Source organism: Lissotriton helveticus, chromosome 1_1 (assembly GCF_964261635.1).
Source record: "Lissotriton helveticus chromosome 1_1, aLisHel1.1, whole genome shotgun sequence".
Taxonomy (NCBI): domain Eukaryota; kingdom Metazoa; phylum Chordata; class Amphibia; order Caudata; family Salamandridae; genus Lissotriton; species Lissotriton helveticus.
Window position 1 is genome coordinate 724,063,800 of NC_136057.1, and position 15,699 is coordinate 724,079,498.

At 42.2% G+C, this 15,699-nt stretch overlaps 1 protein-coding gene across 2 annotated transcripts in view; it reads left to right on the forward strand.

The window, feature by feature from the left end:
* The window catches only part of E2F7 (E2F transcription factor 7), a 59,605-nt gene that overhangs the window by 39,203 nt on the left and 4,703 nt on the right, over positions 1-15,699 (forward strand). For both annotated transcript variants that reach the window (XM_078674254.1, XM_078674252.1), the window contains exons 10-12: positions 6,386-6,866; positions 8,619-8,880; positions 9,101-9,507. In XM_078674254.1, the coding sequence (XP_078530380.1) occupies positions 6,386-6,866; positions 8,619-8,880; positions 9,101-9,507 (1,150 nt within the window). The remainder of the gene's footprint in view (positions 1-6,385; positions 6,867-8,618; positions 8,881-9,100; positions 9,508-15,699) is intronic.

Here is a 15,699-nt window from a genome sequence, read left to right on the forward strand (position 1 = left end):
CTCTTGCCTTACTCTCAGTCCCTTTCATTCCCATTTTATTTGCTGTCCCTACCTTCCATCTTTCTCAATACTTCTTCGAATCATTCCGATCTTGAGTTCTTTAATATGAGCTCTTAACGTAATCAAGCCTATTGCCTTAATTTCACAGTGCGTCAGATATTCATTGTGTGTCAAATCCATTTTATAATTTAGTTTCACATTGTTCATCTTGTGGATGTCAACCTCTAATAAATCACCTAATTACACTAATCTATCATGTGCCGCATTTGCATATCTGGCTGCTTCCTTTACCAAGTATCTAATTTCATCAGCATTGTAAGTCAAAAGTATATTTTAATCTTCATTGGCCTGTAACATTTTGCTGAATTCAATTTTCAGAATTCCAAGGCTAATCTCGCTCCTCTGCCACCACTGTTCTCACAGGTGTGACAGCCTGAGTCTGAGATGGTAAATCTTTACTTGTACTCCGCACTGCACTACCGCTGTCATCACCAACTCTGTCAGTGCAGTTGGTACAGCTCCAGTAGGGGTTTGCACCACGACGCAATCCCCCAGCACCTGTGTCCATCCCTGCAACATTAGAGGTTGTATCAACTGCTCAGTCTGAATATGGAGGAGGTCTAGAATGCAAAAGCTTACTTATGTATTGATTATCTCTATCAGTCTCATCTGCTTGCTCCTCTTTCTTTTTCGTTTTAGATTTATCTTGCTCCTCCTTCTCAGTGACTATGCACAGAATGTTTTCACACACTGAATTATTTCCACCCTCCATCTTTTCTCCTGCTGATCCTACTTATTCTAAAGCCAATGTCTTAATGATCTCTTCACCTCCTTTGCTGCTTTCTTTCTCCGTAGCCATGTTATCCCATTTACGAAGCGCCTCAAACTGTCTAGGTCTGGGCGTCGGCTTCATTTCATACATGGTCTGTCTCAAGAAATCTAAATGACTAGCATTACGGGTAGCCATTAACTGAAACTGTCAATCTTAATCATGTGCAGTATATTTGTTTCCATTCTAAATTCCTAGCACATGTATACTACCCGATCTCCTTCATCATCTAATTGTTCTATCATTAACACGCGTCACTGCTTACTACTGCCTTGTATTGGTAGATGGCTCTTGTTACTGGATGGTTAGGGTAATGTAGGCACAGGAAAAAAACAGCTTTTTCTATGAAAGAAAAAAATGTATGCACTGTGACATTTTGTGGACAATCAAATGACCTCATTATCCCCTCCCTCGCTTCTTTCCCTCCCTCGATCTTCCTGTTTTTTCTTTGTGTTACCAGGCGCGTGTTCCATTTGCCAGCTGTGTGCGGTGCAGCGGTTACTTAATGGTTTTCTTCCGCGTTATTGTGGATGAATTTTGGCACTGTGAATAATATAGTTTGTATATTGCTGATCGGGCACTACGGAGCTGGCCCGATCAGCGTGTCAGCTGGTATACCCTGTGGCGGTGGGAGCCGTGGTGCGGTTCTCGCCAGCATGTCTGTTCCGAGCCAGGAAGACAGTGTGTGGTGACTCACAATGGCAGAGGCTGCGCTTCAGGGATGGCGGCCAGATGGAAATCTGCAGCGAGTGGGGGAAGGCGTGGCTCCCCTGCTGGCTGATTTTCTGAATTCTAGTTAGGGATTCGCGTGAGGTCGTTTTTACTTGCTTTTCCTGATGTAGTGTACATTGGAGATTGGTTGAATGTCATACAGCTAGTATTATTGGTAAATCTGGCATGGCGATATGTTACAGTATTTGGGATTAGTTCCTTGTAGTTTTTTCTCCCTATGTAGAGGGGGCAGCCTTTGCCGTATGCGTTTTGATGGCAGGGAAACTAACATCTAAGAAAAGGCATGTCTTGTCTTCATCTGAGGAGGATGAGCCAATTACAGCTCGGTGGAGCAGGTCTAGGGGTTTGGCTGAAACGCTGGTTTTGATCTCAAAATCAGAGGTCCAAGCAATGCTAGAAGGGACAGTGACCAGGGTGTTGGATGACAGAGCTAAGCCCAAAGGCAAACATCCGGGTGGGGGTGTTGCGGTTTCTCCCTCTGGGGATTCAGAGGCTGACCTCCTGTCCACCTCTACTGGGAAGTTTATGCGTAGAGAGGAGGTTCCATAAATTATGCAGCACATCCAGGAAAAGTTTGACTTTTCCTTCTCAAGGAGCGGCAGAGTGCATGTTTCCCTAATATATCAAGCCTCCTGTCTTTACAATGCTGTTTCATGTCAGGATTAAGGACTTGATTACTGGAGAATGGTGGGACTTTGAACGATCCTCGCTTCCCAGGTTTTTGCAGAAGCTGTATTCGCTGAAGGAAGGCGAGGAATCTCTTCAGCATAATGTTATGGTGGATGCCATTCTGCCACTCTGATTGGTGATAAATCAAGAAGATTGTTCTTCTGATGCTACTGACAAGAAGTTGGAAAGGGTACTTAAGAAGGTGTTTTCCACTGAGAATCCGACTCTGAAAGCTGGTATTTATTCTGCTTATACTGCACAGTTGCTTGTTTCAGACTTTTAAAGTTGCCCATTGCAATTCAGGAGGAGACAGATTTTTCAAAGTAGCTTGTGAATATTGACTAAGAGCAATCGTCTGATATCTTTAGACCTTCGTCCGTGGCAGTAGGTTCAGTGGTTTTGGCTAGAAAAAATTTGTGGATGAGGGATTGGAAGGCAGACTATTCTGTGAAATCTACTCTGCTAAAAATTCCTTTTCAAGGAAAAATGCTGTTCGGTGATCAGTTGGACAATTGAGTACGAAGGCATTCAAGGATTGTAAGCATGCCATGTTGTACAAAAGGAAGCCATATTCCTCTCAATGCGTCTGGTATCAGCCTTCTTCTTCTTCCTTTCATTCATCCGGGAAGACTCTGAGGCTATTTTCTCAGCGTAGGATGAAGTTTCAGCCCAATAAGTCATCTGACTCAGCGAGAGCCAAAGGGCAGCAAGGTTCCTCCAAGCGGGAGTCCTGACAACTATGGCACAGGGACATTCCAGTGCGAGGCAGGCTTTTGTTTTTTTAGGAGGCCTGGGAAAAGGATGTGAAGGATTGATGGGCCTTGAATATTGTCAGGAACAGCTATCTGAGAGACTTTGCCAGTCAGCCTCACGAATGGGGCACCATCGGTATGCCTGTCCCCAAGGATCCATAAAAGATACAAGCTCTTTTGGAAGGGGTTCAGGCCCTTCTGGTAAAAATGACAATAGTTACTGTACCCATGGCAGAGTGGTCCAAGGGATGTTATTCAATTTTGTTTCTCGTACAGTAGGTGTCTAGAGATTTCAGACCAGTTCTGGATCTAAAACGGGTAAATGGGTGGATCAGGATGGTTTATTTTAAGATGGGCAATTTTCAGTCCATAATTCCATTATTAAGAGTCAACGACTTTATGACTTCCATAGATCTTCAGGACGCTTACTTGCATGTTCCTATGGCACAGGCACATCAACGATTTCTGCGATTTGCAATAAGGGAAAATCACTTTCAATTTGCATTCGGCCTGAAGTTCACCCCCATGATGTTGCTTTAGCTCACCATCGAGGAATCTTTCTTCATCCCTACCTAGATGATTGACTGGTTCACGTTCACACCATGTTGTTGGCTCTCAAACACACAGGGTTTGTTCTTGCCATTTTGCAGGGGTACAGTTTTCTTATAAATCAGGTGAAATCCAACCATGTGTCAGAACAAGACTGTCCGTTTATTGGGGCAAGGCTTTGTACCGGTTTGGGCGTGTCACCTTACCAGACGTGAGAGTGGCCAAAATGTGAGCATACATTTTGGATCTTTTGGCCCAGCCCATTCAGGAGGCGGCTAGTTGGCTGCAGGTTTAGGGGTATTTGGCAGCAAGCGTGTTTCTGGTTCCCTAGGCTCGTATCATTTGCACAAGGTGATGGCTCACATCCTGGCCTATTGGTCTCCCATTTGTCGACCCTTGTCTTTTCAGATTCCGTTCTCTCCTCAAGTCAGGAGGGACCTGACTTGGTGGCTAGACAAGGAACATATCCTGAAAGGAATCCCTCTCTCTCTTCCCACTCCCAGGATTGTGTCAACTGATGCCAGTGTGTCAGGTTGATGGGCCTGGATGGGGGGATGTCAGATTAGGGTGTCTTGTTACCCGTCTCAGGGCAGGAGGTCTTCAAATTAGAGAGAACTGGAAGCAGTCTGTCTCTGAAGACTTTCTCTCAGTATCTGAAGGGGCATTTCTCACCAGACAGACAATGTCAGCAATGGTGTATGTGAACAGGTGGGGCAGGTCTCTTTCTCTAGCAAGGGTTGTGGTCAAGTTGTTTAATTGACTTTTGTCAGTGTCTGTAATTCACATTCTGGGGATGTCCGATACTCTGGCAGACAATCTCAGCAGGGCGATTACGTTGTCAGTGGATTTTTTTGTCTCCAATAGGAACTTTTTGTGGAGATTACAGATCATTGGGGAGTCCAGGTGATAGATATCTTTATGAGCTCTCTCAGTGGCAAAATGCTGATGTTTTGCTCATAGGCCAGGGAGTGTCTGGTTTGGGCGCTGGATGCTTTCGCTTGCAGGTGGCCTCAGAGTCTGCCTTACGCCTTCCCTCCCTTTCCGCTCATTCACAGGTTTCTTCTCTGGGTGCGGAGGGAGAGTCAGTCATTCACTCCTTAATTTCCTATTCTAGTGGAGATGAGGCAGGAGGAGTAGTGGATGTTGCCACTGAATCCCTCTCTCCTGTTGTTCCCAGTGTTGCAGCAGGATGTTCTGTCTAGGATGAGGTTAGTGGCCTGGAGGTTGAAAGGTTAGGCTTGCTGGATAAGGGTATTCCGGCTAGTATGACTCCGACTCTGCAGGCTGCTAGGCACTCGTCTACTTATACATTTTATTTTTGACACTGGCGTGCCTTCAGTGAGTGCTGTCAGTATAAGGGTTTGGACCCTACTTCGTTTGACTTATTGAGGTGATGATATTTCTTCAGGATGGGGCGTCTTTGGGGTTTGAAGCTTCAGTGGGCAGCTATTAAAGCTTTTAGGAGTTCTTGGAACAATCTGTCAGATTCAGAAGGTTTAGTGGGTCCTCTGTTCAAGGGTTTGAAGAATGGTCTTCCTTCTCCTAGTAAGCACTTCCCTTCTTGGGATCTAGCTTTGGTTTTGGAGCCTATGATGGCTCCGCAGTTTGAGCTCCTGCATTCCGTTGATATAAAGTTATTACCGCTTAGAATTGCTTTTTGTGGACTGTTTCTTTGGCTAGGAGTTTGAGAGTACTGGGTGCCTTATCTTTCAAGAATCCTTTTTGTCTGATTTTTGATTGTAGTCATTTTGAGGGCCTCTCATTTCATCCTAAGGTTGATTCCCAGTTTAATAAGGACCAGGAGTTGATTTTGCCCTCCTTTTTTGAGTTTCTTTCTTCTTCTGAGGAAATGAGGCTGCATTGTCTGGATGTCAAGAGGGCTCTTCTTATATATTTGGATAGTATTGCTCCTGTCCAGCGTTCCGATTCACTGTTTGTGTGAATTTTGGACCTGTGAATAAGGGGTTGAAGCCTTTCACTTCCTCGTTCAGCTGGTGGGTTCGGACATTGATTTCTGTGGCCTACAAGGCTTTGGGGGTTCAGGGTAGATGTACATGGTCTATGTCTACCTCATGGGCTGAGGTACAGGGGGCTTCCATTGCTGAGATCTGCAGCGCAGCCACCTGGGTGTCTCCTTTGACTTTTGCTACTCATTATAGGATTGTTCAGGAGGCTGAACTATCTGAAGTGTTTGGGTTTAAGATGTTGGCCACTATGACATCTAAATAGTGGTTCATTACTGTAGGCCTCATTTAGATCGAGATGGGTTACCCTATCACAGTGGTGACTGGTATCTTGTCCACTGAAATATAAATTACACTAAATCCTATGGGATTTATATTTTGCGGACGAGATATCCGCCACCGTTGTAACAGAGTAACCTGTCAACCAAGATCTGACTCGGGCCTTTTGTCTTTTGTGTCTAATAAACATGAGTTTGTGCAGTACCTTTTTGGTCGTCCTGTTTGGCTTTGCACATTTCAATGTAGAAATGAAGGGAAGCAAGGGATGGGACGTTGAGGTAATGCTTCAATTACTTACTGGCCAACCAAAATTGGACTTGTCGGGTTACCTGATATTTACAGGAGGATTGGAGGACAAGGTTCATTTTTATTCGTGAAAGAACCATGTGGTATTGATGTCTAGTGAGGCAGGATTGCCTCAATGTAGTAATGAATAGAAGCGAGGGAAGAGGACTCAGAGTAATGTAATTACCGGTAAGTAATTGAAGGATTAAAAACTGCTAACCTCATTCTGCAGTAGCATGTCTTAAAAATGAATATGTGATTTTGTTTTTTCTGAAAGTCCTTAAGCTGATATACAATAAATTACTTTTTTGTTTTGCTATTTCTAGGAGTAGAAAGCCTTCCCCTGAAAGGAGCCGTTTTGCAGGAAACAGTGCTACTACGCCTTTCTCTGTTGGGCTCCCTGCGCCGAGGGAGTCAGAACATTGCCTCAAATCTACACAAATAACATCAACTGCATCCCAGTCAAATAATTCTCAGATATCTCTGCAGAATTGCATGCTTGGACATACCACTGCCACAGCTGACAACAGGAACCCTGCGCTGCTCACAAGCCAGCCATTTGTCTGCCTTCCTTCTGCTTCAGTGTACATGTTGTACCACAACCTCAGGGACAGTTCTACAACAGAAAACCTTACTAATGCAGGAGACTTTTGCAGGAGCCATTACGATAGTTGGGCATCCCCAGATAGATCATCATTGGCCTCCTCTGCAGTGTCCCCATGTTCAGCTGGCGAAGAGGAGGAACCAGCTAATAAAATCCGAAAGACTGATATGCAAGAAGATGCACTCTCACTCGTTTTACCGAAGGTACATGGTATTTTTATGTACATAAGGATTTCAAATGTGAGAAAGCAAGTATAAAATGTTTGATCCAACACACCAAACACGCTAAGATTCCACGTAAAACTCCTGTATGTGCATGTTACATGATGCAATTGGTCTCCGTCTTCAAAAATGAACATTTTCAAATTCTAGTGCTCTTCTTGTGCACACAGAAGCAGGCAGAAAAAATTGTTGCATAATGCCTTATTGATGCAATAGATGCGTTTGAGAAAATGAATACCAAACATGTGTTCCCAATCCTTCATATTATCCATTTAAGATTGATGGTGTTATCACCACTGAAATTTTGAGGACTGATCACGTTAGCAAATTATCTCTTCAGGACTTGGAATAATACTTTACTCAGAGTATGTTACCATTTGTCCTGAATGTGCATACAAACTAATGTAATAGTATTCAAAGTATTTGAGAAATGGCTTTCAGTTGAAATATCATGGGAAGATAACTTTTTGTAGGAGTTGACTAAGCTGATCAGGAAGGATGAGTGCATTGTCATTGCTACTGGAGGCAGCTCCCCTGTTTGAGTCAAAGTCCCTTCCCACCTGTATCAAAATAAGAATGTGTGGTAGAACCTTCAGGTGAAAATTAGATCCCATAGCATACATGACAGATCTGGGTTATCAGGATAGTTTTGTACAGAAAATGTTTCTGAAATAGTGTATGTCAAAGCAGTACTGTTTTTGAAAGAAAACCTTGATTTTTGCCCAGGAGGGATTACACATGAGGTATTCTACAACCAAAAAACAATCTTCTCAACACTATTGCAGAAGCAGGGCCTCTTAGATAGTGGTTACTTTAAGGTGAGCACGTGAAGTACAAAATCTCTAATTTTCATAAATGTGTTATACTGCGTTGTTTTTTTAGTTTCAAAAGCACGTTTATTGAAAAAATTGAACAAACATCAATACTTCGTACAATCAAACATTAAAGATTACATAGGAAATAGCATTGATATATCAAATTCTGTCTAGAGGAGACAAATAAAACATTTTAAGAAATACGGAGAGCTGGTTTGTCAAACCCACAATAAAAGAAGAAGAAAGACTTAATATGGTAGGAATATGTAATAGCAAGGATAATCTAAAAAAAAAGCATTCTAAACATTGTTATTATCAATAGAAGGGAAGTCAGGGAGGCTGAACAACTTCTTATAGCAGGGGGACATTCTTATAGCAGGGGGACAGAAGCAAAATACTTTTTTGCGCTATTATCTAAAAATAGTGTGACAGGAGACCATAGCTGTAAACGTTTCTTAGCAAGAGGTAGGGGATATACAAAGGTTGTATCTAGTCTGTGGCTATGACCTACAGCGTACCACCATGTTAAATATGACCGTTTAGATGTATCCTTTCTATTCTTTGTTATCTGTTGAAAAGCAACAAGTCTACGATTTGTACTTGTGATTTAACCAAATTCCAATCTTCAGATAAGCTTCCCAGAAAAAAAGTTATTGACTGAGAAAGAGGGTGTGGTATGAAAAACAGCATTAAGCTGAGTCCAGATTTGTTTATTAAAAATTTTGAGTTCTGAGTTATTTTTTAAAGAACTGTAGGTGATTAGCATTTGATATTTGTCTGATGCCAATGCACATGGGTGGTAATTGTTCTGTATTCCCTCTATCATTTTAAATAATGCTTGCTTTTTTTTTTTTGAATGTGCAGGGGAAGTGCATCTTGTTCACATATCAACACAGCATTTTGTTTATTTTCTTTCTAGAAACACCTAAAGCCAACTGAGCTAAAATATCTCCAGAGAGACAGCTGCTTGCCAGCGGATCAGGGAGATGATCACTGTCAAACAAGATGTCACAGCCCGGGTATTGCAGAGGAACAAGAGTTAAATAAGTCCTATGCTTTTAATGGACAGAAGAATATGACTTTGCAAATGGACCACAGTGAACTTGTACACCCCAAAGGAACATTTATTCAAGAAAATATGGCTTCCGTACCACAGTATCTCTATGTGCCTTCCTCTGCTTGTAAGTGACTTTTACATAAAAATGCTCTTTTATTAGATTTACAAAAAAGGTGTGCCTTACATGTATGTTATATTTTTCGTAACATGTTCATGGTATACTGTATGGCTTTCTAGGCAAACAAAGACAAATTAAGTTGTGCTTGAACATAAATTTGTTAGTTTCTAAGTTAACTCAAAAATGATTTTCTGCCTATTTATGTCTCATGTGTTCTTTTCCTTAGGTTTAAATGGGTTCAATTTCTTGTTATCTGCAAATCAAGCCACCGGTGCTGTTGCACTTTCTACCAGTCATTTACCCCCAGTGAATGTTCCATGTGTGATGGTGCCATCTTCTTCATTGGCTCAGTTCCCCTTTCTCTGCTCGCCCTCCATCGCCGGTCAGCTGCCTACAGCTCCGTCTACCTCCGCTACAAATGTTGGGTCAATGAATTTTAATGCACCTGGCATGGCGTCAGCGACTCACCTTCTAATTGGAGCTGCATCAATGGTTGCATCAAAGGCTGACGAGTCACCTTCTTTGGAGTCCCTTCAGGTCTATTCTCCAGTGGTAGGAAGCGCAGAAAGCTCAGTTAGGACGGACTCAGCTGTTTGCAGAGGACAACCACTGGCGATGAAAAATCCTCAACAGGTAAGCAATTGAAATAAGTATTTCTAGTTAAAAGAACACAATTAAAAAAGATAAGATCATTTTAATTTCGCCATACAAACAATTTTGTTTTTTAACTGCTGGCCACACGTTCTTAGTTTCATATTGCTGGTACCTCTACTTTACCTTAAGTTTGTTTTAGACTCTGTAGTCGTGTTAATGAGCCGAACAACAATGGGGATAAAGTAATATTCGAAACTGTGACTCACTTCACATTGCATCAGTTCCTCTCTCCATGTTTGTGACTATAAACACCACCGCTCCTTTCTATGGTTTTGTCATGTATATTTGATGGCGAATTATAAAATCATAGGGCAAGCATTTCATGCACAAATGCAAGTTTGTAACACATTTTGTGCTAGACATTGTAAGTGAATATAAACGAGTGCGTTAGAATGCTGAAGCATTTGGAAAAAAATCACATAATTCAGCTAGGTAATGATCTTAAATCAGGATAACCACAGTTAATTCCATTCTGTCTTTTTGGCTACAGCTCAGATTAAACTACCACCTCAAATATATTATAGTCACATAATTTTAGTTTCTAGCCTCTCTTCCTTGGCTGCTTGAGAGGTCCGCCTCCTGGTGTTACTACTACCGAACCTTCTATCATAACACTGAGAAATGTCCTCCATATGTACTATACTGTATCTACTGAATGCATCATTTATCCAGTAATTCTTTTACATGTCTTCGACCGACACACAGTTCTTTTAAAGTGAGATTTCACGCTACCTTGATTTCTTTTGGATCTTCTTGGCTTCACTTTTTATTCTTAAACTGTTGGTTTTCAGGTATTCTTGTTACATTGATGTGCAGCTCCCCCTTTAATTATCAAACGTGTGATGTCTGTGGTGTTAAGGTCCTTATCACCTGATTCCTAACTGCAATATTTTCATTTCACTTTCAAGAAGAGTTCTTAACAAGCAGCTTAATCTATTGAAATGTTGCATACCAGAAAATTGTTAGGAACTTATTGCCTGATTGGGTTTAGACTTTTTATTATTAACTCCAAAGTGGGGATATTTTGGTAAGTAATTTTGAGAACGCATATTTGCTCAGATGATATTCGTGTACCATTGCATGGAATAACCAGATTTTAATGAATCTTTGTTAAAAAAAAATAGTTTTTCTCAAGCTCCAACCTGAGGGAACTTGGTTTTTCCAGATATTTATTGTTGACTGAGCTATTGTAAAAGAACATCAGGAGCACTTTAGTGAGCAACTCTCCAGGTCTCAAATGTTCACTTATAATTGCAGTGATGCTCTGTTTGTAGAGGTGACACAGTAGACCATGCCTCATTTTCCGGAAGGCAACCTTGAGGTGTCCATGCCTAATAGTGCGTTTCTCATACGCTGCTGTTGCAGGATAATGCCGCAAATACCTAGAACTCTAATACAGCATTTGCTGGTTTGTACATTCAGGATACTGCAGTATATCAGTAATACTGTAGCAGAGAGGTCTAACACCTCCAGTCCACACCTGTTCCACACATCTCCGATCCAATCTCAGGGCGCAAGTCCCTCCACAGTTCAGAATTTGTTTCTGAATGTCTTTAGTGGCAAGGTAAACATTGTACCAGCTTCTCTCTGGCTTCTAGGGTATCTGTTGGCAGTAGTTTAACCCACTCCGACACCAGCTCCCCTGTATCCTCGAGCACTGCCAGCAGCAGTCCATTTCTACTTTTCAGGTCCATTGCTGAATATGCCAGCAGGCTGTTTAAGGCTCCAGTTAATTCATATTCTGTCCTCCCTGAAAGAGCTGAGGTATGGGAGGTGGCTATAAAGGTACAACAGCAAGCATGTGGTTCTGGTATCTGGTGAGTACAATGGTAAATCCACTCTCCAGGAGGTAAAATGTAATCCTAGCCAATTCCCTTGCAAGACTTCCATCAAGAGATTGACACCATGCCCGAGAATCAGGATATCAAAGTTTTTGTGGGAGCCACAGCTCCTGCACCAAATACAGCAGTTAATATTAAGACCAAGGCCCCCAAACTGGCTCAAAACTGCTGATAATTTGGGACTTCATTAACATCCCCAAAAGTTTATGAACATCAAACTATTCATGCACAGACTTGGCCAACCTCTCTGGTTCTAGAACAGGAGGCCCAGGAAAAAGTAATTGGCTTCTATTCTGAACGAAAGAGCCAATTTGACTGTTACCATTGAGTTTCTGCACAAGTACAAGCTGAACAAAGCCACTGGCAAATTGTGAAGGACGATCTAAATATTACTGTCCAAGCCACAGTCTCCTTTTTCCAGCCTCTTCTTTGCAGTCCTTTCAGTCATCGCTTTGTTCGCTCTAGACTTAAGTGACTGCCTTCTCTTTCTAAGGCCTGGTTCATGTAATCTCTGTTTGAGAAATACTGCAAAGTGGGGACCCATCAAAAGTAAAGATCCTAATGTTGGCTCTACATCTTGCATCTGTACATAACAATGACTAGCAACACTTAATGGACTTGAAAGATGCTTGCATGTACCCATGATACAGAAATACACTGGAAAACCAACAGTACAGATACAGAGTGCTGCACTATGGTCGAAACATGTCTACCCTCCCTAAAAATCTGCACCAAGATCCTGGTCCTGATCGCTGCCCTTCTGTATCTTCAGAAGGGTCCACTCTTCAATAGCCTGCCTCACCCTGAGCCTCCCGTCATGCCCTACGTGAGGATCCAATTCTGTGGGCTCATTCTGTAATTCGGATTAGCAAAGGCCTTCCCCTAGGCCTTACCCAAGTATTGACCTCTACTAGGTAACATGCATCTTGCATCATGGTGGCCATTCAATGCTAAGCTCTGCTCCGCATGCATTCTCTCCTGCTGTACAGTTTCGAGCACTTAGATCAAGTGCTGGGCAGGCAGTCTAATTCTGTCCCCATCCACACAACCAGTGCATACATTGAGCCATAGAGCTCATGCTTCTGCCTTTTTTGGTGAAGTGCCTGTATGATAACCACAAATTATTGTAACTTACAGAATTTTGGTGGAGGGAAGGTGGTGGGTCACCGAAAGGTAATCTCCACCAGTGCTTTGCATAAATGTGGTGGTATGGAAGTGGTTTTCATGGTTGTATAAAAAGCCTTCTTTCCAGAGGATTAGCCCAGAATGTGAATGGCTGATATGGACAAGAACACAGCCCTATTCTACCAGCAAGGCAAGAAGTGTTCACTCTTTGCAATTCTGCCAACTAACAGCAAAAGTGTGGGAAAGAGCCGTCATCTTGAACTAGCCTCTTACATTGCTGGGAACCTAAAACCAGAAAGCAGACAACCTGAATAGGTGTCCCCATTTGCTGTATGGGTATGAAATCCATTAAGAAACCCTCTACTCCATCTGATAGGCTTTGTTGCACCCAGCCACTGACACGTTTTATGCCAGTAAGAACTCTACCTCATGCTCAGTTGGAGAGAGAAGTTCCTGTTTGTCCTCCTTTTGACCCCTGGGGTACCATTTACTAGGGACATGCAGGGGTTCTAAAGTTCTTAGCCAATTGTGAAACAATTGGACATCACCTTGTTTTAAGGAAGGAGCACTGGCACTGAGGTTTAGTTAGTAGCCTCAGTGCACTGTCTGAGTCAAAAATCAGCATCTAGTAGCTAATACGGGTGGGACAACTACAACAAAAACCCAATTTCCTACAGAAGGGCATATCCCACTTAGTATAGCCTGCAGCTAGTTGCCAGTGTAGCTTGAGGTGTGACATTTCATCAGGCACATTGTGCAAGGCTCATAGCCGTTTTGGCAAAACTACCGCTTTTCAGCGCCAGGGAGTCTGGCCACCTCATGAATTCAGACACTGTTTCTACTCATGAAATCTCAAATTGGAGACAAAAACGTATCATACTGTTTCTCAGTTGAGAAGAACCCACAGACGTGTTCTTTGTGCCTGATAAAGTTGTTTTGAACAGGTCAGTATTTTGTCAAGAAAATTCAAGTCAAGCCAAGCTTGGTAAAAATTATTTGTTAAAGCGGTCAAATTGGTTGGTTATAAAGATCTGGATGCAATTCATTCCAAAGCTGAACGATTGGTGTGATTTTTTATTGAATTGGACCTGAGTGAGCAGTTTGACTTTGTGTGTTTGGTTTGGGAAGGATCTGATCCTTTGGCCATGACTGTAAGAAAGTAGCTCTTTTTGCCATGGTCACCCCCACTTTTTACCTGGTAACTGATGTTATTTCGACTGGAAGCGCCCTGGGTTCATGCATACCAGGCCTCCAGTGCCAGAGCTCTTTCCTAAAACTGTACAATTGTGTCCCCAATTGGCAAAACCTTTAGCACCCTCTGTAAGTCCCTAGTAAATGACACCCCTGGTATCTAGGGCCTGAGGTACTAAAGAAGGTCACTAAGGGCAGCAGCACGAATTGTGCCACCCAAAGGGACTCCTCACCATGCACATGCAAGGCTGCTTTTGTAGTATACGTGTCTTGGTGCATGTCCCCTAGCACTACATGCGATATTTGTAAGTCACTCCTAAAGCAGGCCTGACCACCCTAAGGCAGGATGCTGAATGTTACATGTGAGGGGACACTGGTGAACATTAGTTCCCCAGCTACATGATGGCTTCACTGAAAATAGGGATATTTGGTATCAAACATCTCTTATTGATAAACCCACACTGATTCCATTGATGGATTCCTCAATACATGCACCCTGAGGGCACCTTAGAGGCACCCCCATAAAACCTACCATCTGCTGATGAGCTTGTTGGCTGGTTTCTGCCATATAGCATATAGCCGATAGGATAACATTGCATTCTCCAGAAAGTTCGACTTTTTGAACTGAAAATAATTCATATTTATAAACGTACTCACCTGAACAATTTTCTTCTGATGCCTAAACATATATATAGATACATTTTTATAAATTTGTGTGGATCTTCTTTTTGAGTCGCATGTCTCATTATTGATGTCTTGCACTCATCTGTGTTAAGCCTAAGACTGCTCAACCTCACTACCCCCTAACAGAGCACTTTGGGATTGCCATAGTTAGCCCCTGTCCACTCATAAGAGAACTCCTGGACTCTTTACACAATATATCAAATTTTTGATACACCACATTAATAGCCAGCTTCCTACAATTACTTTCCCATGTTTGTAAAATATACATAGTTTCTAAAAGGCTAGCCTTCACAAGGTAAACTATAATACAACTTTTGACTTAATGAATTCAAACTGCTGTAAGTCTCTTCTGCCCTTGGCAGAGTGATGCATGCATCATCAGTCATAACAGGCTCTTCTGCTATTTGTTCTGTTGTCACTAATTTTAAATGTATGATTTGGAAATGACCAAGAAAATGCATATTGGTGCCCTGTGGTGTAATAATTCTTTTATCCCTATTGGAAATCTTTTTTATCTTTGAGCAATCATGTAGCTATAAACTGGTAGTTACTATTCTGCCCTGCCTGAGAGGCAATAGTTTACCATATTCTTTCTTACTATTTCTCTTAGGGCAATCTTTAGCACTTGGGTCTTTATTCAAGTTAGCCTCTTTGCATTCTCCTGTGAACCCTGAAACTTGCACAGCTGTCTTTTTTTGTGTGGAGTTTTATATATCGCGAACTAGACCTGAAGGTATCAGAGCACTTTACATGAGCACCAGTTATGTTACAGATTACTTTTGTTAGGCATGGGGAGATTAATTGATTTGCCCAGAATCACAGAATGTTGAGCTTCCCTGCCGAGACTCGAACCTAGTTCCCCAGTTCCGAGGTCGACCGTCCTAGCCGTTAGACCACATTCTCTCCCCACGTTACTGTCGACATTTGGAATTGCACTTTGTGTGTGTGCAAAAGTATAATCCAACCAAGATAGAGAGTGGCAATAAAGATTCAATGCTCTTGAATGTTCTCAGTACTTGATAGGAGGGTAGATAAATACTCGTGTACAAATGTACCGTGCTTGCTTTCAAATAACTCCAAACCTGACACCTCTCCAGAGTTGCCCATACCTTCCCCTTTTGTGCCACCGATTCTGCCCTTAAACCTAACAGTATTTGACCACCACAAGGACACTTGTACTACTTCCAGGTTGTGCATTTTCCTCCTTGTATCCTTCCATAGGAGAACTCTTTTTCTATACCTTAGGATCTAGTCTTCCAACGCAGTTTTAAAGCAACTGTTAAGAGGCTTTCCTTCCTACATAAAGATGCCTTATAGCTTTTCAGTTGCT